A 24,975-nucleotide genomic window follows, 5' to 3' on the forward strand; every position below is an offset into this window, starting at 1 on the left:
TTCTTAATCAAATAAACATTTTTTCTTAGATTTTAATATTGTTTTCATAAATCTCCCATACAAATTTCTCAATAATCAAATCTGAATAGGAATTTGCTAAAAACACCAAATCATAATTCTTATTATCAAAAAAACTTTGAGAATTAAAATAATCTATTTCAATTCACATTCGATTCCTTCGATTTCTTCACATTTTCTACTTTCCTTATTTTCCTGAAATCCTATAGGACAATCTTCTAAACATTTCCCATTTAAATAAAAAAAGGAATTTGCACAAAACTCACAATTCTCCCTACATTCAACACATGTATCCACATCCACCAAATATCCACTTGGACATACTTCCACGCAGGAAAACAAAGATTTAATAAGGTAAAATTAAGGTAAACATAAATTACAATTACTCTCATTTCCACTACATTATAGGCATTTCTCATCACATTTCAAACACACATTCCCTTTTAAATAAAAAGAACTCCTACATTAATTCACACAAACTCCTTCTTCTACAAAAAAGCCTTCCTATTAGCATTCTAAGCAATCATAAGAGAACGGTCCATCACATTTTTTACATTAAAGGTCACATTTTTCGCACTTTCTATTTACAAGATTTCCAAAATATGAATCCCCACAATTTGAAACACATTAAGATGAATTTTCTTTCTAATAAAAGTTATTTATACATAAAATACATTATAATTCAGATGATATGCATTTTTCACAGTTTTCAATTTAACACTTAATACATGTATTTATTGATTATAAATAGTAACCTTTACTACATTCAGTACATTTATTAGCTTCCTGAATACATTATCTACATTATTAATCGCATTAAATACATTTCCTTTAAGAAACATTACCATAAAATCCTCCAGGACAATTTAAAATACATAATTTTTCATAAAAAAAATAATCTTATATACAATTTAAACAATATATTCCATCTTCTTAACATTCATCACAACCTAAAGGACATTCTTTGCACTTTTAATTATAAAAATAGTACTTTTTATTACATTGAAAACATTAATTGTCTCTTGGTCCAAAACATTCTTTACAACTAATATGGCAATCTAATATAATATTAAATATATATAGTATTTAATAATAATTTATATATTAATATATATATATATATATATATATATAGTATTTACTTAAGCATTTATTTACTTATTAATCTGGATAAGTACCATTTATGCATATATCTTTTATCACACATTAATTGTCTTTTAGAAAAAAACCAGTAATACATCCTGTACATTCATTAGGCTTATCTCCTGTGCATTTTAAACAATTATCAGCGCATTTTTCACAGATCAAATTTTTCCCAAAAAAGCTGTCCGGACATTCTTTTAGACATTTATTTTGGTAAAAGAAGAAGCCATTTTTACATTAAAAACATTCAAAAGGATTATTTTTACAAGAAACGCATATTTCACTACACTATGAACATTTTCCCTGATTTAAATCATTAAAAAAGCCTAAAGGACATTCATTTATACACTATAAATTATATGCGAAAAGTCCATTTTTACATTGAGTACATGAAGTGCTTTTATCTTAACATTAGATACAGTTTCCTTCGCAAATTAAACATTATCTATTTATTGAATCTATGAAAAAAAAAGGTGGACAAGAACTTTTATATATACATTTATTTTTAAAAAGAACTAATTCTTCCCCTTTTTCATCTAATTATACACATGAATTACATCTATTTTTTTCTTTTTCACATAAAATACATGGAAATTCACATGATTCGCATTTTAGAGAATTCTCGTTTGCAAAAAAACCATCTGGACATTTATCTAGACATTGTTAATTATATAGAAAAAAACCAAATATGCATGAAAAACATGAAAAATTGGAATTATCCTACTTTTCGCATTCAAAACAACCGTTTTCGCATTTTTTACATATAAATTTTCCGTCTAAAAAAACTTTAAAATAACCAATATAACATTATTTTAAGCATTTCCCATATTATACACCATCTAAATAATACTACAAATAATATTAAATAAATTTATATTAAGTACATTCATAACACATATTAATATTTTCATTTTCACATTTAGAACAAATCGGATTACATTGGGAACATTCTCCATTTTCTTAATCATTAAAAAAGCCTATATAATGTCCATCTTCCCATATATCTAATTAAGGAGCTATTTGGGTCTTACAATCATCATAGCAAGTAACGTTTTAACCATAATTTAGCCTTATATTGCCTTTATATTTACCTTGTTTACATATTCTGCATTCATCTACTGATGGACCATTGCAAAAAATGCAATTAATGTGACAAGGATGACATATATTTTCGTTAGGTTTAAAATAATATCCTTCTGGGCAAAAAACTAAGCAAGTTTTCCTAGCTAAGATTTATTAAATTTCAAAATATTAACTTTTGCACATTAAACAATCTTAAGAAGTATTCCCTAGACACCCTTGGCAATATTCATGACACAACTCACATTGTTAAGTATTTTTATTAGCAAAATGAGTATCAGGACATATTTATATACACTAAGAATTAATCAAAAAACTATTATCGAAACATGAACTACATAAAGTTCCTTAATATTAGGTATTTTCTATTTAAGAAATACATGTTTTGCATTACTAAGAACATTTAAAGCATATTGTATATGAGTCTTAAAAAGAATTCCCATTTTTAAAATATCCATTTTAACATTAAGTTGATATTTCAGTTTCTGAAAGTGAACTATTATTTGATATTTCTTAATATTTTATAGTATTATATTTATCAGCTTATATACATATACCTTTTTCACATTTTATACATCCTTAATAACATACTAATAATATATATAATATATAATATATATATATATATATATATATATATATATTTATATATTTATATATAATTAATATTTATAATTATACAAACACAAATCTTCAATATATTATCTACTTTATATCCACCTTATATTTAATATTTTTCTTCTCCTACATAATATTCATCTATACAATCTAATGAACAACCACGTTTGTTATTTTTTTAATCTATAAATAGGAAAGGTATTTCATTTTCATTACATTCTAAACAAAATGTATCTTAATCAATACATTATATACAATTTTTATGACATTTTTAACATTATAAAGTAAATTTATTTCCATAATAGCCCTATGGACATTATTCATAACATAAATTTATGTTTTCTAATTTCTCAAAATAATAGTTTGTTATCATTATATTTAAAGGGTCTATATAAGGCAGTGTACATATGTCACATGTTAATTATTTCTAAATATTATATGAACATACTTAACATCCTTTATTGAATATATTACAGTCTTTTTTAATTAATTTTTTTTGTTTGTCAATATTATTATTTTTTATTTATATTTATACTTTCACATCTTTTTCCTTTTTCTGTTAAAACTAATGATGTCTTATAATATCCTAAATCACATTCATCTACACATTTACCATTAAGTAAATATTTAGTATTACATTAAGTACATATTTAAGGTTGTTATTATAAACATTAAAGACAATCATTAATATTTGAGCAAGGATTACATATATTATTTTATAAAAAATAACCTTCTTTACATTCTTAACAAATACTTAAAGATGTGCATTTTTTGCATTTTTTTTAGTCACATTCTTTATTATTTTTTTATATATTAATAAATAAAATTACATTAACATATTCCGTTTGTATATATTCCATTTAATAATGTTCCCTCTATGTAAAATTAATCAGGGCATGATTAACAATTAAACCTTTAATTTTATAGACAAGTTTTACAATTTCCTTCACAAACTAAATCTATTTATGTATAGATATTTATATATATATACATAATTTTTGTATTTTTTATTACCATAACATATATTTAATATTTTATCTTTTATTTATGTTTATTAATTTGAACATTAATTAATCATACATTTATTAAAATATGATAATATATATTCTTTTTAGCATTTAATGCATTTTATGTTAGTATCTTTTTCATTTAAAGAGACTATATATAAACTACAATTGCTTATTTATTAATTAATATCAATTTAATTTGAACTTAATAATGTATATCCTTAAAAAAGGAATAAATTAGCAATTTTAAAAGAACTTTTGGATTTAAATTTAATTTAAAAAAGCTTATTTTTGAAATTAAAAGGAAACGAAATTTAAGAATTACTAATTATATTATTATTAGTATTTTGTTATTCGTTTTCAAAAAAAAGCCTAAAAATAATTCTCGATAAATCATTGAGTTTAAAAATTTGTAATCTAAAAGTATTCCATGTATTTTTTTATAAAGTAAAATTATTTTTATCCACAAAATAAAAATCACCATTAAAATCAATAACTAATTGGTCATAAATAAATAAAATTTGAAATTTTTCAGAAGATCCTTATTACTTTTTTTAATATTTATATATATATACATTTATTAATTATAGTATTTTTTTTTTAAAAAAAAATACGCAAAATATTTAAAATAAATTATTTTTCAAAATATTTCTTTAATCAATAATATTAAAAGAAAATTAAATATATATAGAATCTTCTAAAATAAATTATTATTCAATGATGAAGTCCTCATCTTCATAATAAATACTTCCTAATTAATCAATAGAATTATATTTAACATAAAATAAATTTTATTATGACATATATACAAGTGAATCTATAAAATCTAAGTCATTTATATACGAATTAAAATATATTCGTGGATAAGCTATTTATCCAACCCAATTAATCGCGTCAGGTCTCAAAACACCACCTAAATAAATTGATATATTTTATCCAAAAACATCCGAATAACCAAATAAACCTAAACTAGTATTCTCATTATATATACTTTTAAATTAGTTTGTTCTTAACAAAAAGCAAAACATTTTATTATTTTATTATATTATTTAATCAAATTAACGTGAATGTAGAATAAAAAACCATTCTTCATCATCTATAAACTATTAAAAAAAAAAAATCAAAAAAAATTAATATATATATATATATATATATATATATATATATATTATTTATTACTTCATTTGTTTCAAATTTTTATATATTATCATTTTCATTATTTTTTGTTTATGATGATGTTTTAAATATACAAATATTTTTTTGTATTTCGAACATTAATTTTATATTTCCTTCTTAAGGTAATATACTCCCATATCTTTTTTTTTTATTTTTATTTATTCAAATTTATTTATTATTTTTACTATGATGAAGATATAAAATATAAAGGAATTGTTTTATCATCTGTGTTTTCGTATATAATTTTTTTTTTTTTTGCCCATAGAGATATTGATATTGATTTATGGTTTATTATTTCTTAATTTTTTATTTAATATTTAGTAATAGTTGTTGGAAATTATATATTATCATAATCTCTAATATTTTCAGTGAAAATTTATTAATATCCATTTTGAAAGAGTATCGTTTATATTTCTTTAATTTTTATTATCTATATAATTATTTTTATTTAATACTTTAATATAGAAAGGAGATTAAAAGCATATTTATAAATTTCATTTTTTATCTGAAAAAAAAAAAAAAAAATTTAGAAATTTACTTTATTTTTTTTGAACTTTTAAATATATTAAACAAAAATATAAAAATTTCTGTTTTAAATTTTCAATAAAACACAAAAAAAAAAGCAGTATCTTTATTATATATTAACAAAAAATAAAGAAAATATGAAAAAATTAATACCAGCCATTTTATCAGATATAGACGGAGTTTTAGTAAGAGGAAAAAATCCAATTCCAAGAACTTAATATGCTTTAAATTATATAAGATAATCATTAAAAAAGATATATAAAAATACATAAACCCCCTATATAGATAATGAAAATATTCCATTTTTATGTTTAACAAACGGTGGGGGTATACTTGAATAGGAAAAAGCTGATTAATTGAATGATATATTAAAATTAAAAGATAATAAATTAGATTATAGTAATATTATATTAAATTATACTCCTTTACGTCCTATATTAAGCTAATATAGCGATAAATTTATAATATTAGGAGGCAAAGGTAAATTAATCGAAATAGCGGAAAGTTGTGGATTAAAGTAATTTTTGACTATTGAAGAATTCGCTTCAATTTACCCAAAATATTTTTAAGAAAGATAAAGAATTTAACAATTTAAAGCTTTTGAAATAGCAAAATAAAGATTTTAGTAAACCAATTCTGAAATATTTTTACACATACCACCTGCAGTACATGGAATTTTTATACTTAATGATCCTTTGTTTTGGGAAGATAATATTTAATTAATATTAAACTATACTGTAAAAGCTAATAAATTGCCTAGTTTTTTTGATATTAATAGAATTGTAAATATAAATAAGATTTTTTATTAATATATATATATATATAATAAGTAATAATAAGTTCCTTTATATGTAGTTAATAATGATTTAACTTATGCTGATTCTTTTCGATTAAATAGATTGGCTTTTGGAGCCTTTAGTATAGCAGTTATTTCTATAGCAGAAAAAATTTATAATAGAAATATTTAAATGTAGGTTTATGGAAAACCTTCATTTTAAACTTACGATTATGCAAGTTTATATATTTTATATGCATTTATATGTATATTTTTATCAAATTAAAGAAAAAAAACTATAAAATATGAGTTAATCGTAAATTGGAAATATTTATATGATAGGAGATAATCCAAAAAGTGATATAAAGGGTGGAAATGAAAATGGATGTATTACTATTCTAGTTAGGTATTTTTTATTTTATTTATAATTATTTATAAAAAAATATGTATATATAAATAAATATATAAATAAATATATAAATAAATATATAAATAAATATATAAATAAATATATAAATATTTATATATATATTATAGAAGCGGTGTTTTTTAAAAAGTGATAATGATTATGAAAATCCAGGAAACTATGTAGTTGATGATTTTTATGAAGCTATATAGAAAATATGTGAATTGGAAAATATTCCTTTTTAACCTTTAATGTGAATAATATTTATATATTTTTTATATTTTTCAATATTTTGAATATTTTTTTTTATTATTTGAAACATTTTATTTTAAACATTTAACCAAAAAAAAAAAAAGAATAAAAAAAAAAAAATTTATAAATTTAAATAAAAAAAAAAGATTTTTTGTTTGTTTAATCATTATTATTATTGTGGATTATATTATTCTCTGTATTTTTAAAAATCATTTAAAACAATATTATAAAACTTAGCATTTTCTATAGTTTTGAGTTTTGTTTGACAAAAAACAAGATGAGAATTTAAAGTTTTTAATATTTTTCCATCTTTCAAATCTGGATATTTACTCTATAATCCATTTATAGCATCAATAAGCATTTTTGTATTATTTTCATTTAATTAATTCATTATTTTAGGTATATTAGCAAAAATAGCATCTTCAAAGAAATTAATATTATCCTAAAAAAACAAAAAACAAAAAATATAAAAAAAAAATAATCGAGAAAAAAAATTTAAAAAATACCACAAAATTTAATTTTGGATAAATAGTTAACATTTTAGCAATATTTTCAGGTCCGAACCATACATTTCTTCTCCAAAAAAGCATATGGAAATGTTATTCGAATAAATATTCATTAAGTAAATTATTCTAAATACATAATTCAAAACACTAAGTAACATGATTAGGTGTCATTTAATGTAAATGAATAGGCAATAATTCCTGTAATTTATTTTTAAATTCTTCAGTACATCTGTTTTCCTTTTCTAAAAATGCTATAAAGCAGTACCCGAATGCTTTATGGTTAAATTTAGGGTAACATTTTTCTACTTAGGTTTATATTTTGTTCCATAATTCATCATCTTCAATTTTCAATCTCTATATCGCTATTATTATATAAGTAACAACTGAAGAACTATACTATGGTAGCATTTATTTTACATGTTGAATCGTTTAATTTACCCATTCATGTTTATTCCAATCAATGTCTTATATAAATAATATATATATATATATATATATATATATATATATATATATATATATATATATATATATATATATATATATATTTATTTCATTTAATTATACCTGAAGATCCTTCTCTTCTTGATAATTCTATTAAAGCAGAGCATAATTCCGATGGTCTTAAATTTTTGTACTATTCTAAATATAATAATATTTCGTTTCCAGATAATAATTTAAAGTTTATATAATCGTGAAAAGCTACATTGATTGGATGCTTTTAAGGACGATATATGTATCTGAATTTAAGTGGTATATTTAATGGGAAAACTAAATTTGGCTTGGTTAAATCTATGTTTCTTATACGAGAAGTTAATCTGTATTTTTCTGGTTGGCTTTTATATTTTTTAATTTATAAACGTCTCTTTTAGTTTGCGCTGTATCTTTTAATTGAATATTATTGGATATTATGCAAATATTTTTAAATTATAATGTTTTATTTAAATAATATATTCATATTTTTCTTATATAAATAAATATTTTTTTGATGTATATATATATCTTATTATTTTATTTTTTGCAAAAAAAAATTAAATTTTTTTTATAAAAAAAAAATTATTTTAAATAAAATACTCTATTTATATTTTTAACATATTTATTAATTTTAATACTTTATATATTTTCATTATTATTTCTAATATTTTTTGTTAATAAAAAATATAATTTTTGTAAAAAAAAAATTTAATATTCCAAATTTTAATATAAAATATGTATTCTCAATATTTAAAATAATTAGTTTTAAACTTTATAAATTTAAATAAAAATAAGATATTAAATAAATATATATACATATATATTAATTAAAATATATTTATTTATTTTATTATATTTATTTATTTTATATATTTTTTTTTTTTAATAAAAAATATAGTATTTTTTTTTATTTTAAATTAATATTAATTGAAACCATAAATTATATTTTTTAGATATTAATAATTTTAATATATTGTATTTTTATTGTAAAATATAAATATATTATTCCCTTTAGTGTTGCCACTTAATTCTAAATAAAAAAGTGGGGTCAGATAGGGGATAAATTAATCTAGAGGAAATATTATTTTAAAAGAAATAAATTAAATATTTATCCTTTAATTTTATCCTCTATCATATCTAATTTATTTTAATACTTACTTTTTTTTTTATTATTAATATAAAAAACTAAATCTTATTTCTAATATAAAAATATATATATTCTTTCATTTTTTATTGCACATAAATATTTTAGTATTTAATCAATTTTTTATTTATTTTATTTAACAAAAAAATAATCAAAACACATTTATATATTATTAATAAAAAAAAAATATAGAAAAAATGGATGAAATAACATAAGCATTTCATGATTTAGGAGTTCTTCTTTTATTAGAAAATCCTTAAGGTATTCATTTTGGCATAGACAATACTATATGGAAAGTATCTGAAAAGTTTAAAGGAATAAAAATGATTCCGCATGGTACTCATTATATTCATTATACCCTTGAAAGCGAATAAAACATGTTTAAATTGGGTTTTTTCATAAATATATCGCCATAAAAACGTATACACGTAAGAAAATGGGATAATGATTCACAAGATTATATCAATTTACCTTTAGAAGATGAAAAGAGATATATTTAAGGCGTCTAAAGTTACTAATTCGATTCATATTTAGGTCCTTATCCCATAGAAAGATTCCAAATATGGCAGGAATGTTAAAATTATATAAGTAAAGAAGTCTTAGACGAACTAAATCCAATAGAAAAACAAATGTATTAAATAGAATAAGAATATAAACAAAAAGATGATATAAAGGTAATCGCAGGAACCATATATTATAGTGATATTCCTAAAATGTATAATAAATATGGATTAAATGGGGAAAATTTAACAAAATATAATATAGATAAAAGTTTTTTTTTAGAAAAATATATGGAAAAAAAAGATTATAAATTCCTTTTGGGAGAATTTTAATATGCATTTATAATGTTTTTAATAGGAGAAGATTTTAATAGTTTAGAATAATGGAAAAAGTTATTTATAATAATAATTTCAAGTGATATGTATATGGAAAAAAATACTGAATTTTATATAGAAGTTATACCAGTTTTATATAATATGTTAAAATAATTTCCAAAAGTAATATATAGATATATATATAAAATATAAATATATATATATATATATATATATATATATATATATATATATATATTTTAATTAATATATTTTTGAAAGGATTTTTTCTTAGATACTATTTCTAAAGACAATTTTTTAAATGTTACTTTATGTGAATTTATAGAAAATGGAATCGAATAAACAAGAAGTAAAAAATTATAGAATAGAGTTTTAAAATTGAAAGAAATGTTAAACGATCATTTTTTATTTTTCCCAAAAAAAGAAATTATTTAATAAGAAAATGGAAAATATATATTTGATATATAAAACGATGAAAATTTCCCTTAAATAGTTGACGAAAATTATAATTATTTTTGAAATATTTATATATATATATTTTTTTTGTTATATTTTTTTTTTTTTTTCATTTTTTTATTTCTTCTTATTATTATTATTCTTAATTTTCTTTTTATTCATCTTCATCTTCTTCTTCTTCATCTTTTTCTTTTTTTTTTTAATATCTTCTTCATTTACATCATACAATATTTCGTTAATTTTATTTCTAAAATGTTAAGTATCTGCGAACTCTATGATTTCAGGTTCCGATTGACTTAATATTTTTGAATATACTACAAGTATTTTCGGTTTGACTACTACATCTCCATTTACTTTTAATCCTTTTTGTATTACTCTCTATACATATAATCTGCTATTAAGCTAGAATTAAATTTAATCCAAATTTAAAGGAATATGTATATTCTCATCAAAAAATTCACCTGCATCGGGATTATAAATTTTAGAGTTATTATTTTCAATGGCTTTTTCTAAAATCTTCCATGTCATCTCTATTCCTTGATAAAAATCGTCTTTTTTATCTTCATCTTTATTTGGGTTTTTTTCTAATATTTTTTCCAACTTTTAATATATATGGAACATTGATTTGGAAAAAGCCAATATTTTATCATCTTTTATTTAATCGTTTCTTAATTAAACAAAAAAACGTAAAATCTATTCTTCGGATTCTTCTTTAACTTTTTATATTTCCTTTTTTTTTAAATCTACTTCATATTGTTTTATTTAATTTTTTATATCTTATATCTTATTTTTTGTATTCTTATAAATAAATATGTTATGCTTTTTTTATATTACTTATTAGTCTAATTCTTATATCGATTATTTTTAGTCTTGGATTTCTTGTTAGGTTAATTATATTAAATTTGTAGCTTTTTCTATGGAATTTTTTGTATTTATTCCTGTTTTTTTTATTTTTTTTACTAATTCCATTTTTATTTTTTACTTAATAAATCTTCTAGTTCATCAGGTAATTAATCAATTGGAATTTATGCATTTTTTTCGCCTTCTTCAAGTTTCCATAAAAAACTTTTTTTTTTTTTTTTATTTTTTATTTTTTTAAATAAAAATATCTTAATAATGCATATAAAAATAGCTTTTATTTTTATATTCACTTTCTTTAAATTGAAAAATTAAGCTTTTTAAGTTTAAATTGTTTAAAAACGGATGCCTTTTTTGTAAATTTTAATAAGGAATACATTATTTTTATCCTAAATAAATATTTTATTTTATTTTTTTATAAGAGGAGGAATTAATTAAAAAATATATTTTTGTATTATATTAAATATATGTGTTAGAAAAATAAATAAGAATTAAAAAATAAATATATTAAAAAAAAATATTATTAAATATAAACTTATTATGTATTTTTATTATTAAATAATCTTAAATTATTTAATAAATATTAGTTGTTTATCTAGTTTTTATCTAAAGATTTAATGTAATATTATAAAATTTCTACTTAATATTTTTATTAAAAAGTACTTTTTAATAAATTTATTTAATCTCTAAATATTTTTATAAATTAAAAGATTTATAGCTTTCAATAGAAATTTCCTTGATTAATGTATATATATAACTAATAATTAATAATAAAAATATAAACTTTAATAACAAATTATATACTACTTTTAACATCATTTAATTATTAATTTTTCAACAAAATTATTTGGAAAAAAAAAAAAAACTCAATTGACTGAAAAATATATATATTTTTATTTCTTTAATTATTAGATATTTTTATTTTTTTTTAACAATAATAATAAAATTATAATAAATATATATATACTTATAGTTAGTTTTTTTATAGGCTTTAATATTTTATTTTCTTGAATTTATTTTTAGGAGCATTATATATTTATATTAGTGTATATTTTTTTAAAATTTATAAATGAATTTATTTTATATCTTTATAATTTAAAAATTTATTTAAATATTAACTTTTTAAAATATTTATTATAAAAACAATTAAATGTTTTCTTATATATTCTTCTTTTGTTATAATAAAATATTTATTTATATATTTTTTATTCGTTTGTTTTTTATAATTAAATAATTAAGACAAAAAGAAAACAAAAAAACAAAAAAAATCTATTCTATAGAAACTAGATTAATTTATGAATTAATAATATTTAAGATGATAAAATACACAATAAAAAAGTTCATATTTTTATATATTTTATTTAATATATTTTTTTTTTAAAAAAAAAAAGAAAATACTTAAGTTTATTATTATTATATTATTATAATAAAGGTATAAAAAAAAATGAAGATATTAAAAATACAATAAATAAAATATAAATAAATTTACATATATATTTATATATGTATAATTATATATTTACATATATTTATATATATATATTTATATATATATTTATATATATATAATAGAATATTCAATATTTTATAATAACATTGTTTTCAATAAATTCCCCACTTCTTTTATCAATAAACATTTGTGAATTTTTTACATTAAAATTATTATTGTTTTAAATTTACCCAAATCTATCTTTATTTTACCTATAAAAAATTAAATAAATACTCATAGGACCACATAAATATACTAAGCTTTTTAAAACTATAAAAAAAACTGTTAAAAATATATTTTCGCTAAAAAAATACATATTACACTCAACAAGAGTAATGCTATATTTATGAGCTAAATAATCCCAAATAAACATTATAATAGAAGGAACAAAATTGCCTCCTATTAATATTTTTAACTAAAAAATGCTTTTTTGTATATTTTCTTTACAAGAGCCTTCATTATTTTCTTCAGCTTTTATTAATTTAATAGTATTTAATCCAAAATAAAGCAATATGAAAGAATAAAACAAAGACGAACCTGAAATTAATAAAAAATCAATTCTTTTGCAATTATAAGGGGCTTTAGGGTTATTTTTATGTAAATAAGCGCAAAAAAACCATAAAGAAATTAAATAGACGAAAGTTAGTCTCATTATATTATAATATTTATATTTTTTATCTTATTCTTAATCTAGAAAACATTAAATTATATAACATGAAATTATACAATTCGAGAAAAAAAAACTCCGGGCGGTAAAAAGAATAAATTAATTATGAATTATTATATATTAAAGAAAATGTAAAAAGGTCTATATTAAAGATATTGTTAACATTATTTTATCAAAATTATCTAATATTTTATTTTAATCTTTTTATATTATTATGTAAGCGTGTAACATGTATATTAATGTAATTGCTAAAATTATAAATAAGGTTATACATTCGATTGATCCGCTTATATTTTCGGGGGATGTTTTATATATGTTTGATATTATTAACATTTTTTTATTATTTGTTAAAGCTTTTTTATTAAATATATATATAATTTGATTTTATTTATATAAAAAAGAGAATTTCATAAATATATATATATATATATTTTTTTTTTTAAAAAAAAAAAATTCTATATTAATATAAATATTTATTTAATTAAGATTCTTTGAATTTATCAAAAAAAATAAAAAAAAAATAGAAAAAAATCAGTCTTTATATTTTATATGTTTAAATATAAAAAATCTTATTAAAAATAAATATATAAATATGTAAATTTAAAAATATAATATATGCTTTTATTAAATTAAACTATTATTATATAATAATATAAAGTTCCCTAATTTTTAGCGTTTTTTTTAATTAAAAGTCATAATATTAATTATTTATATATTCAATTCAAAGAAAATCATGAAAAAAAATAAATAAATAAAATTTAATTATATAAGAAAATAATTATATATATAGCAAAAAAAAAAAAAAATGAAAAAAATCTTATTTATAACATTACTAATATAATTATTAATCCAAACTTATTAATACCAACCCATAATAGGAATATTAACCTAACCTTCTAACGACCTAAACTCGACCTAATACCCTCCTTCAAAATACCAATACATATCTTCATCTTATGTAAAATGGATAGAAGCTAGTGGTGGTCGACCCATAGCAATTCCATATGATATATCTGATTAAGAAATAGACTTTTACCTTTCGAAAATAAACGGGATAGTATTTCCCGGCGGCAATGCTTCTTTATGGGAATATGAACCTTCAGCAACTGGTTTTGCGAATATGACAATAACTGGTACAAAGATATTAAAAAAAGTAATATAAATGAATTAAAATGGGACATTTTTTCCTCTTTTAGGGACTTGTTTAGGCTACGAATTAATTGTATTGGGTTTAACTGGCAATGAAAAAGTTTTAGATCATTTAAATTCTACAAACCATGTTTTAAATACTCATGTTTTTTTGAATATTTCTAGTGTATATTCTTAATTTTAGCCTTCTAGTATTGATTATATTTAAAAGGGAAAGGCTCTTTTTTATAATCATAGATATGGATTATCTTTAAAGACATTTTTTGGGAATAAAATATTAAGTGAATTTTTTAATTTAAGTGCATTTTCAACAGATAGTAATGGCGTGAAATTTGTTTCTAGTTTAGAAGGAAAAGATTTTCCTGTTTTTGTAAATTAATTCCATCCGGAAAAAAACTCGTACGAATGGCTTGAAAGTGTTCATGCAAATCATTCAAAAGAAGCCGTTTTGGTTGGGTAAGAATTCGGGAATTGGTTTGTAGGGTTAGCAAGGCAAAATGGGAACGTTTTTGGGGAAAAAGAGGTTGTTTAGAAGTATTTTATTGAAAATTAAGAATTATTATTATTGGGAAATAATTTTGTTTCCATTTATATTTTGAAAAATAAAAATTTTACTAATATTAATAGTGAAGTTGCATATTGATATTTATTTTGTTTTTATGGTCTTTTAATTCATTTTTATATAAATAAAATATATATTTATATATGAAAATTTCATTATTTTACTTTTTAATTAAAAACTAATTAATAATTATTTTATAAAAAAAAAAAAATAGTCAAAAATAAATAATTAGATGGATATGTGTACTTTTATTTTATACAATCATATATAACGTAGTATATATATATATATATATATATATATATATATATATATATATATATATATATATATATATATATATATCATTTTATATATAATGATTTTTCTGCTTCTTTTATATATTTGTATTTTTAATTAATAAATAGATTGTTCATAATTATTTTTTGTTTCAGATCTATTTAAATTTTTTAATATAATCTTCATTAAATTCTTATAATATATTTATATTATTTATTGTTCTTTTTTTTCCTGAAAAAATACTATTTACTAATGGAATTTATTAAAATCTTTAATCAATATAATACTAGAGATCATCATATTCTAAACCTTCGTTTTAAAAGACCTGGACTAACTGATCTTTTACTTTTGTTATTTTGAGAATAAACATAATTATTATTATTAATATTATTATTATTATTATTATTATTATTAAAATTATTATTATTAAACATTTTTTATTTTATAAAATTGATATACAATATTTATATTTTATTAAAATAAATTTTTATATATTCACTTTTTAAATTTTTTTTTATATATTTAACTTTTTAAAAATTTAAATTAATATATTTTTTGTTAATAATATTAAGACTAGTAAAAAAATAAAAACTATTGTATTTTTATTATGAAACATAACTTAGATAGTTCAAATAAAAAATATTTATAAAATATTTTAAAAAATAAATAATGTTAAAGAAATAATTATATATAGAAGAAAAATATTTAATTAAATTAAATAATTTTAACAAATAAATAATATATATATATATCTATGAAAAAATTTATTACTTATGAAAAAAAACGAATTATTCGGATATTATATATAATATAAAAAAAATTTATATATATATAATATTAATAAATTATATTTTTATTATTATAAAATATTTTGTAAAAAATGTAATAAAAAAATTTAAATCCTTTATAAATTTAGTTTAATAAAAATAAAATATATAATATAATTAAAATAATAAAACTTTAAAAATTTTAGAAAATTTTTTTATTTTAACTAAATAAACCTAAAAATATATGAAAAAAATTACAGATAAATTTATATTTATATTTATATTTATATTTAAATTTATATTTATATTTATATTTATATTTATATATATATTTATAATTATATTATATAAGATTATAAAATATATATTTATATATATATATATAATTATTTTCTTATTTATTTATGTATATATGTATATATTTATATTTTTTTATTCAAGTATTATTAATTTTATCAATTAATTCTGTACCTCCTAATTCCATACAATAATTATATGCATTTCCTAGCTTTTATTTGGTTTTAACTAGATCCTTTTCTAAATACTTTATATCATTTTATAATTCTTTAATTTATTTTTCATATTATTCCACAAGTTTATTATTATTAATAAATTATTTTTCATTATTAGCTTTTTACATTTTAATTTAAATAAGCTCATCATTTATTTTTTTATAATCAGCTTCTAATTATTTATTTCCTGTACTTTTATTATTTAAAAGTTCTTTAATTTTTTTTAAAGTTATTCATTTTCTATTGATAATTTTGCAATTTCCTTATCTGAATTATTTCCTTAATTTTATGTATTTCCTTTAGAACTTTCTCTATTTTGCATTTACAAATTTTAAATTTCAATTTTTAGTTATTATATTTATTCATCATATTCTTCCTACATTTTTTTATTTTTTTCTTTCTATTATTTATATTTTTTGTAATTTTCTTCACTATTAGTATTCCCGAATTCTTCCTTTCTTTAATTTAATAATTCTCCTTCTAAACTAGATATTTTTTTACGCTTTTCTTCAATTTCTTTTTCTTTATTTTAAACTATTTCTTACATTTTTTGCATTTGTTTTTGGAAAATATCCTTAACATTTTATATTTCTTAATCACTATTTACTTATTACTTTACTTAAGTTTATAGATTTTATAATTTTTTAGTTAATGATGCCACTTATTTTTCTAATTCATTATTTTATCCTTCTAATTGGACTATTATTTCTTCTTGCTATAAAACCTATTTTTAATATTGTTAATTATCCCCTTCTTAGTTTTCATCGTTTTACTTTTAATGAATTATTTATAATACTCTGTCTTTTAATTCTTTTATTTTTTAGTCTTTCTATTCAATTTCTTTTTAATTATTAAGTTCAGTTTTTTATATATTTTAAGTTAAAAAATCAAGTTTTTATCTTAATTTTTAATTTTCAATTTCTAAAGTTTTTTACGAATGTTCAAATAATGATAAATTATTAGAATTTTCATCATTTTTTTAAATATTTTATTTCAAATCTTAAATATAATTATCTTTTTCAATAATTTACTTTCTTAAATTTTATTCTATTTAGCTTTTATCAGACTATAAAAAATAAAAAATAAAAAACTAAATAAAAATATAATTTAAATATTGTTAATAATTAAATATATAATATTTATATTATAGAATTTTAATATATAAGTAAAAATATTAAATAAATATAAATATATATATATATATATATATAAATATATATATAAATATATATTTTATATATACATACATATATACCTATATACATTCTTTTTACATATATATATTTTATATATTTATTACCGTATTCTCTGTTAATTGTGTATTTAAAGAATTTATTTGTAATTATAATTCTTATATTTTCTTTTAAAATTTAAAATTTTCATTTTCTGTTTTACTTTATTCATTTCTTAATCTGTTTATTTCTTCTTATTATAATTATATTTTTTCTAATCTTTTTTTTAATTCCATATCTGTTGTCTTTTTTTTTGTTAAAAAAAAACATCATCAAAATTTACTTTATTTTATGCACTCAAATTATCTTTTTCATCTTTTATAGAATCTTAAATATCAAGATTATCTTGATATTCTTTTCTTAAATTTTAATAATCAGAAACAAGCTATTTTTTTTATAAAAAGAAATATATATAAAATTTATATACATTTTTATGTTTATTTTCTAATTATTTAAATTATTATTATAACATTGTCATTTCTGATTGACATTTAGTATATAATTAAGTAGTTTCTTTTAATTTTTATTTAAGTTTTTCATTATCTAATGAATTTACAGTATTATTTTATTAATCTTAAGAATTATTTTAATATTAATTTTTTTTCAAAATATCATTTTCATTTTACAATTCAGTAATTTTTTTTTGGTATTAAAGAATTTAAAAATTTACTTAATTTAATTATAATTTTTATTATTATTATTATTATTATTATTATTATTATTATTATTATTATTATTAATTAGATTGTATTTATTATATTGTTTACTATTTATTTTTTAAATCATTAATTTTATTATCGCTCTTTTTTTACTTCTTCTTTTTATTCTTCTTCTTTTTAATCTTCTTCACTATCTAAATCAATTGCATTATTTTCATCATCTTCTTCTTCCTCTTCTTGTTTCTCAACATCTTATTTTTATAATTTTTATTAATTTTTTTAAATATAATTTTAAATATTATTATTTTAATCTTAAGGCTTTTTAGGAGATACAACATCGTTTTTTTATTATTTTAGTTATTAAATTTTTAATTAATATTCTTTTTATTTTTTTTCTTAATCTAAAATTCTTTATTTTTGTTCTTCTTCAGATTTTTGTTACAATTCTTATTATTTTCTTAATTATTAAGCTTGCTAATCTTTTAATTATTTTTATTTTTGTTAAAATTCTTTTTATTATTCATCTTCTTCTAAGATATTTTATTTTTATTTCTATATTTCTTAATTTAATTAAATTTATTATTATCTATTAAAGGAATTACAACTTTAATTATCATCATCTATGTTACTATTAAATTAAATATTTAAATAAATAAAAAATTATAAAATATATAAATTATAAAAAATTTATAAAATATAAAAAATATATAAAATATATTAAATATATAAAATATAAGAATAAAATAAGATATAAATATAAGAATATATTGATAATATAGAATATAATATAAATATGTAAATATAAATATATATAAAATATAAAAAATTAGTAAATATTTATAAATTAAATATAAATTTAAATATATATTTATATACATATATATTTATATATATTTATATTATATATTTAATTTTGTATATTTTTACTTTTTTTCTTAATTCATTTTACTTTATGGTTCTAATGATTTTTATACAATTCCTCTTATGTTATTTGATTTAAATGAATTTTCTCTATCTTTATCATTTTCACTTCTATTTTTTTTCTTATTTAAATATTTTTATTAAAAATATAAAAATTACATTTAAGAATCATTAATATCTCCTATTTTTAATACTGTTAAAATAATTTTTAATTCTGCTTTTTTATCTGGGCATTTTTATAATTTAAGTGTATATTCTTTATCTTAATATTATATTATTTAATTAGGAAATAATAATTTTGTTTTTATATATTACTAGTTTATTATTAATTAATTATTTCTGCTAAATTAATATCTGCAGTTCCTCCTACTTTATCTCCTTTATTAGTTTCTAATATAACTGTAAATGTACACTATATATTTTTTTTTATATATATATAAATATATATATATATATATATATATTATTTATATAAGTTTATATATAATTATTTTTACTAACTTCTCTTAATAGTCATTATCTTTTTTTTAATATAGTGTAGCATCTAAGGCTATAGTTTCCTCGAATTAAGCTTAACCTGTTCTATGATTTAATTATACACTTCTTGATGTTTATGTAACATGATTCCCTTTATTTATATTATAATATTAAAGTTTTTGAAATTTTTTATTTTTTTAATAAATTTGCCTCTTTTCCATATTATTTTTATAAAACATGGGACACCTAAATTTAAATTTAATTGCTTAATTTATGCTTCATATGAAAATTTAGTTGCTTTTGTGCCTATTCTTTTAAAGAATTTACTCATTTAATTAATTATATTTTTATTTAATTATACAATATTTTAATAAATAATATAATTTTTTTTTTAAAAAAAAATATATGTAATATTTTTTATTAATAAAAAAAAATTAAATAAATAAATTTTATTTTATAAATAAAATATTATGACTAATAATTTTTTTATTATAAAATAAAAATAATATGTTTTTATAAAAATAACATCAAATTTTAATTATGGTATATAGAATCACAAATATATATATATATAAAAATGTTATAGTTATCAATAAATTATTATAATTAAAAAAAAAAAAAAATATTAATTTAATAATAAACTTATAATATTATAATGTAAAAAAATCAATTATAATATAATTTATTAAAAATAATGTATTATAACTAAAATAGATATATTAAAATATATATTTTTTACTATTACTAATACTATATAAAATTTATTTTTTATTAAAAAGTAAATATTTGTTTTTTAAATTAAAAAAAAAAAACAAAACAAAACAAAAATGTATTCAATAGACTTATATCAAGTATTTAACACTGAAGATAAATTTTAAGGAACATTCAAATGAAACGAGTATATATTAACTAAAAGATTCCTTATAAAACAAGGCTAATGTATGAGAATATATTATACCAAAATGACTCCAATAAATTAATAAAAGAAAGCTTAATTATTAATTATACATGGATTTGGTGAGCATTCAGCAAAATTTTAAGATTTTTCAGAAAATTTGTATTAAATGGATATGAAGTTCACTTTATCGACTTAAGAAGTTTTGGTTATTCTGATAAGGCAAGAGGTACATCAAAATAGAAGGTAATATAAAAAAAAAAAAAAAATTATATAATAAATATAAATCTATATAAGATAAAAATATATATATATATATATATATATATATGTATTAGATATGATTAGTGATATCGAACTATGTATGAAATAAGCTGATGAAAATTTACCTTTATTTCTATTTTGGCATAGTTTAGGCTGCCTTTTAGTAACAAGTTTATGAATTAGAAATATTTATTTATAAATTGATAGCATTATTGTTAATTCTACACTTTTAGGATTACCTAAAGATTTATAATTGGATTTTTTGAAGGATTTTTTTTTTAAAACTTATTTGTGATTTTCAGGTGAAATTCCTTTATTTATTTTATTTTTTAATAAAATAAAAAAATATTTTTATTTAGGATGTTGTTGCTAATTATATGATTAATTTTTCTTCATTATCAAAAAATGATAGATTTCTAAGAACTGCACTAGAAGATAAACTTTTGATACCCTTTTTAGGTGCAAACATGGCTAAAAGTATGATTTGGTCTATTGAAATGATTTAAGAATAAGGCAAAGAGTTTTTTTATTCACTTCATATTATGCATGGTTGTAGTGATAATGTAACAAATCATTTAGATTCTATTAAATTTTTTAATAATTGATCGAGGTTATTATAATTATATTTTTATTTAATTTTTAATATTTTGTTTTAGCAAAATTAAAAAAATAAAAATCTTTGAAGGAAGATATCATTAATTATAACATGATGAAGAAGTTATATGAATTAAAAATTTAATGATAGATTAGATGGAAGAAATCAGAAAAAAAGCGAATTTATTAAATAAGAATTTCGTTATGTAATATAAGTCACATTTAAAAAATAAAGTAAACTTATAAATATATATATATATATATATATATATATATATATATATATATATATATATTTATATTTATATTTATATTTATATTTAATATAATTTTTTTTTTATTTTTTAGTAAAAAATTAAAAGAAGATTTTTCGGATTATTAATTTTAATTTTATATATTATTATTATAAAGAAGTAAATTTTCTTTACTTTATAAAAGTTTTATTTTATTTAGAATATGGAATAATTTTTAAGATGTCTCAAATATTAAAAAAATATTATTTCCTTTTTTTTTAAAGAAGTTCTTTTAATTTAAAAAATCTGTGGTTTGAAAAATATATAATATATTTATAAGTTTCATAAATTTTTATATATTTTAATAATTTGCTTATTATATTTTTTAATAAAAAAAAAAATTTACTTAATTATATACATTTTAAATAAGTGTATAAAATTATTTCATCAAAAATAAGATATTAATTTATTATTAAAAATAAAAAAAATATTATAATTAGATATATTTATATAAAAAATATAATGTATTTAAAATTATATATAAATTAATTATCAAAAATTTTTTAAAAAAAAATCTTATTAAAATAAAAAAAACTGAATAATAATTTTATAATTTATAGTGTCTTATAAAAATAAAATATAAATAAAATAAAAATAGAAAATATTAATTATAAATAAAAATTATATATTAATAATATAAATATATATATATATATATATATATATATATATATATATATATATATATAATATAGAATAAATTTATAATTTTTTTATATACAAATTTATTTTTTAAAAAATAAAATAATATTTATTATATATAATATTTTTTACAAATTTTATTATTTATATAATATTAATATGAATATTTATAAAATTTATTATTTTTAATTTTTTCATTTTTATATATTCTATATATTTAAATGCATATTAATTAATTCGTTAGATATAACACTAATATTTTCTTCGCCTTCTTTTTATATATTAAAATTAATATTTTATTAAAATGTTTCCTTTAATTATATACTTTCCTCAAATATAATTAAATTATTCTATATTTAAAACATATTAACTAATTAAAAGTCCTATTAATCGTATTCTTAAAAATCTAAATACACATTATTTTCTATTTTATCATTTTAATTTTAACTTAATGAATCACATTCCTAAATATTGATAGCTGCAATAACCTAATAATTACTTCTATGAATATTTTTAATATCTATTTAAAGTATTTTTTAAATTTATTTTCTACATAAATAACATTCATTAGAATTTTATACTATATCAACAGAACATTAAATACAAACACCTATTTTATTAAATATTAGAAAATATTAATTATTTAAATAAATATAGATATATATAAAAAAAATATAAATAAATAAATATTTATATTTATATATTTATAATTTTTATTTATATATTTATATATTTATATTTTTTTATATATATTTATATATATAATAAAAATCTTACCTCCATGTCCACAAGGAATATATACCGAATTAGGAGGTTTTCCAAAACAAATCAAACAATAAACATTATTTGAATTTAAAGAACTATCATCTTTCCATTTTTTTTTTGAAATTATAGTTTCGTATGATTAAGCTTTTTATATTTCATTTTTTTATATATATTATTAGTTTATGTCAGTTTGCAAATATTGAAATATATTTTTTTCTTTAATTGGAATTTTTTCTTTATTTATTTTGTTTTCTTTAATAATTTTATTTTAATTTTTTTTTTATAGTTTAATCTTGCTTATTTATTATGAATATCAAGACTTGATGAACCTTATAATATTATTTTTTAAAATTTTATTATTTTATTTACTTAAAATTTGTTTTTTTTATTAGAAAATTTTAATATTTTAAATTTATATATATATATATATATATATATATATATATATATATATATATATATATATATATATATATATATATATATATATTATTTTATTTACTAAAAAAAATGGAAAATTTATTATTTTTCTTGTTAATTTGTATTTATTTAATATATTTAAAGTAGGAATTTATTATTATTAAATTTCCTATTATTATAAATAGTTAACATTTTAACCTAATAATTCTTAACTTATAATTTACAACTAAATATTATTATTAATATTAATTATTTAATCTTATTATTAATCTTTATTAATATTATTTTCAAAAATTGATTTATAAAAAAAATCTTTTTTTAAAACAATAAATAATATTAAAATATTAATTTTATAATCTTTTTTATTTTATTACGTTATTTCTTTATATTAATAAAAAGTATAAAATATAAACAAAATTAAATATATACAACCATAATTAAAAGCAAAAATTGCATCTTATATGTTATTTTCTTAATAAATTTGAATAAATCCATTTACATATAAAGTATTATTTATTGTGTTTCCATTAATTAATATAAAGATCCAAAAAAATCCTTTCACTTTATCATTTTTTTTTAATTAAAAAAAAATTATTAATAATTTTTTTTTATTTAAATACTTTATTACATTATTTAATATCATATTCATCATTTGTAACTTATTTATAATAGCATTTTAAAAATAAAAACAATATATTTCCTATATTTAATGTTACCATTATACAAATATAAATCCAATATACAAAAAACAATTATCGCCAACTCCATGTAAATAAAATTTGTTCATATTTAGTACATATTAATAATAATTAAATTGTAACTAATATTTTAAATATTTATAGAACCTTTATTTATATAATATAAATATATATATATTTTTTTTAAATACAATAAGTTTACAAGTTTATAAGATATTATAGATTTATATTTAATTTTGATTTTATAAATTTTGTATATTAATAAAAGTAAGGAATATATTAAATATACAAAAGGAATTATCGAAAAATAATATTTTATGTATTTTATTCTTATAACTAATAAAACCTTTTTTTTTAAAAATAAAAAAAACAGATAATTATTCCTTTCAATTAATTAAGAATTCTTTACTTTAAAA

The 24,975-nt window shown here is 16.5% G+C and overlaps 6 protein-coding genes across 6 annotated transcripts, besides 65 other annotated features; 3 read left to right on the forward strand and 3 right to left on the reverse strand. All coding sequences in view use genetic code 6, as the record gives it.

Annotated features, from left to right (window-relative positions):
- Positions 1 to 956: 956 nt before the first annotated feature.
- On the reverse strand, positions 957 to 2,058 carry IMG5_006440 (neurohypophysial n-terminal domain protein; the record flags this gene model as incomplete). Its single annotated transcript, XM_004039839.1, has 2 exons — positions 957 to 1,076; positions 1,197 to 2,058. Coding segments are annotated over 2 exons (982 nt in total), but the record flags the coding sequence as incomplete, so codon positions are not given.
- Positions 1,080 to 1,152: a microsatellite.
- A 779-nt stretch (positions 2,059 to 2,837) lies between the features above and the next one.
- Positions 2,838 to 2,902: a microsatellite.
- Positions 2,903 to 4,999: 2,097 nt separating this feature from the next.
- Positions 5,000 to 5,035: a microsatellite.
- A 669-nt stretch (positions 5,036 to 5,704) lies between these two features.
- IMG5_006450 (hypothetical protein) lies at positions 5,705 to 7,005 on the forward strand (the record flags this gene model as incomplete). The annotated part of the gene is made up of 4 exons (XM_004039840.1): positions 5,705 to 6,326; positions 6,408 to 6,581; positions 6,631 to 6,743; positions 6,880 to 7,005. The coding sequence occupies 4 exons, from the start codon at positions 5,705 to 5,707 to the stop codon at positions 7,003 to 7,005; spliced, it is 1,035 nt and encodes a 344-aa protein (XP_004039888.1).
- Positions 6,785 to 6,878: a microsatellite.
- Positions 6,791 to 6,861: a microsatellite.
- Positions 6,799 to 6,873: a microsatellite.
- Positions 7,006 to 7,163: 158 nt separating the features above from the next.
- IMG5_006460 (hypothetical protein) lies at positions 7,164 to 8,600 on the reverse strand (the record flags this gene model as incomplete). The annotated part of the gene is made up of 4 exons (XM_004039841.1): positions 7,164 to 7,442; positions 7,507 to 7,970; positions 8,074 to 8,390; positions 8,581 to 8,600. 4 exons carry the CDS (start codon positions 8,598 to 8,600, stop codon positions 7,164 to 7,166), a joined length of 1,080 nt encoding a protein of 359 aa, XP_004039889.1.
- Positions 7,973 to 8,054: a microsatellite.
- Positions 8,512 to 8,570: a microsatellite.
- Positions 8,601 to 8,648: 48 nt separating the features above from the next.
- Positions 8,649 to 8,693: a microsatellite.
- A 119-nt stretch (positions 8,694 to 8,812) lies between these two features.
- Positions 8,813 to 8,865: a microsatellite.
- Positions 8,818 to 8,865: a microsatellite.
- A 456-nt stretch (positions 8,866 to 9,321) lies between these two features.
- IMG5_006470 (hypothetical protein) lies at positions 9,322 to 10,043 on the forward strand (the record flags this gene model as incomplete). The annotated part of the gene is made up of 2 exons (XM_004039842.1): positions 9,322 to 9,839; positions 9,983 to 10,043. 2 exons carry the CDS (start codon positions 9,322 to 9,324, stop codon positions 10,041 to 10,043), a joined length of 579 nt encoding a protein of 192 aa, XP_004039890.1.
- Positions 10,044 to 10,125: 82 nt separating this feature from the next.
- Positions 10,126 to 10,198: a microsatellite.
- Positions 10,199 to 10,491: 293 nt separating this feature from the next.
- Positions 10,492 to 10,535: a microsatellite.
- A 21-nt stretch (positions 10,536 to 10,556) lies between these two features.
- Positions 10,557 to 10,602: a microsatellite.
- Positions 10,578 to 10,608: a microsatellite.
- An 876-nt stretch (positions 10,609 to 11,484) lies between these two features.
- Positions 11,485 to 11,514: a microsatellite.
- Positions 11,515 to 11,750: 236 nt separating this feature from the next.
- Positions 11,751 to 11,802: a microsatellite.
- Positions 11,769 to 11,808: a microsatellite.
- Positions 11,809 to 12,757: 949 nt separating this feature from the next.
- Positions 12,758 to 12,841: a microsatellite.
- Positions 12,764 to 12,839: a microsatellite.
- Positions 12,764 to 12,842: a microsatellite.
- Positions 12,764 to 12,844: a microsatellite.
- Positions 12,845 to 14,235: 1,391 nt separating this feature from the next.
- On the forward strand, positions 14,236 to 15,222 carry IMG5_006480 (peptidase C26 family protein, putative; the record flags this gene model as incomplete). The annotated part of the gene is made up of 2 exons (XM_004039843.1): positions 14,236 to 15,113; positions 15,207 to 15,222. The coding sequence occupies 2 exons, from the start codon at positions 14,236 to 14,238 to the stop codon at positions 15,220 to 15,222; spliced, it is 894 nt and encodes a 297-aa protein (XP_004039891.1).
- Positions 15,223 to 15,417: 195 nt separating this feature from the next.
- Positions 15,418 to 15,499: a microsatellite.
- A 292-nt stretch (positions 15,500 to 15,791) lies between these two features.
- Positions 15,792 to 15,849: a microsatellite.
- Positions 15,792 to 15,850: a microsatellite.
- Positions 15,851 to 16,451: 601 nt separating this feature from the next.
- Positions 16,452 to 16,536: a microsatellite.
- Positions 16,455 to 16,609: a microsatellite.
- Positions 16,455 to 16,623: a microsatellite.
- Positions 16,491 to 16,615: a microsatellite.
- Positions 16,624 to 16,948: 325 nt separating the features above from the next.
- On the reverse strand, positions 16,949 to 19,624 carry IMG5_006490 (hypothetical protein; the record flags this gene model as incomplete). Its single annotated transcript, XM_004039844.1, has 4 exons — positions 19,518 to 19,624; positions 18,229 to 19,218; positions 18,000 to 18,169; positions 16,949 to 17,765 (listed from the first exon to the last, which is right to left on the reverse strand). Coding segments are annotated over exons 2-4 (1,969 nt in total), but the record flags the coding sequence as incomplete, so codon positions are not given.
- Positions 17,532 to 17,580: a microsatellite.
- Positions 17,856 to 17,931: a microsatellite.
- Positions 17,859 to 17,928: a microsatellite.
- Positions 17,871 to 17,953: a microsatellite.
- Positions 17,882 to 17,953: a microsatellite.
- Positions 18,610 to 18,670: a microsatellite.
- Positions 18,733 to 18,779: a microsatellite.
- Positions 18,959 to 19,015: a microsatellite.
- Positions 19,226 to 19,325: a microsatellite.
- Positions 19,237 to 19,417: a microsatellite.
- Positions 19,316 to 19,355: a microsatellite.
- Positions 19,429 to 19,461: a microsatellite.
- Positions 19,451 to 19,496: a microsatellite.
- Positions 19,451 to 19,497: a microsatellite.
- Positions 19,452 to 19,500: a microsatellite.
- Positions 19,452 to 19,513: a microsatellite.
- Positions 19,625 to 19,938: 314 nt separating the features above from the next.
- Positions 19,939 to 19,985: a microsatellite.
- Positions 19,986 to 20,357: 372 nt separating this feature from the next.
- Positions 20,358 to 20,494: a microsatellite.
- Positions 20,368 to 20,498: a microsatellite.
- A 245-nt stretch (positions 20,499 to 20,743) lies between these two features.
- Positions 20,744 to 20,793: a microsatellite.
- Positions 20,794 to 21,143: 350 nt separating this feature from the next.
- Positions 21,144 to 21,199: a microsatellite.
- Positions 21,157 to 21,201: a microsatellite.
- Positions 21,187 to 21,214: a microsatellite.
- Positions 21,215 to 21,982: 768 nt separating this feature from the next.
- Positions 21,983 to 22,061: a microsatellite.
- Positions 22,062 to 22,528: 467 nt separating this feature from the next.
- Positions 22,529 to 22,565: a microsatellite.
- A 35-nt stretch (positions 22,566 to 22,600) lies between these two features.
- Positions 22,601 to 22,631: a microsatellite.
- Positions 22,605 to 22,733: a microsatellite.
- Positions 22,657 to 22,728: a microsatellite.
- Positions 22,734 to 22,778: 45 nt separating the features above from the next.
- Positions 22,779 to 22,832: a microsatellite.
- A 530-nt stretch (positions 22,833 to 23,362) lies between these two features.
- Positions 23,363 to 23,437: a microsatellite.
- Positions 23,363 to 23,440: a microsatellite.
- Positions 23,368 to 23,437: a microsatellite.
- Positions 23,374 to 23,439: a microsatellite.
- A 231-nt stretch (positions 23,441 to 23,671) lies between the features above and the next one.
- Positions 23,672 to 23,711: a microsatellite.
- Positions 23,712 to 23,854: 143 nt separating this feature from the next.
- Positions 23,855 to 23,931: a microsatellite.
- Positions 23,932 to 24,094: 163 nt separating this feature from the next.
- Positions 24,095 to 24,139: a microsatellite.
- Positions 24,140 to 24,975: the final 836 nt, after the last annotated feature.

This window comes from Ichthyophthirius multifiliis (genome assembly GCF_000220395.1).
Source record: "Ichthyophthirius multifiliis unplaced genomic scaffold scaff_1120509249468, whole genome shotgun sequence".
Lineage (NCBI taxonomy): Eukaryota > Ciliophora > Oligohymenophorea > Hymenostomatida > Ichthyophthirius > Ichthyophthirius multifiliis.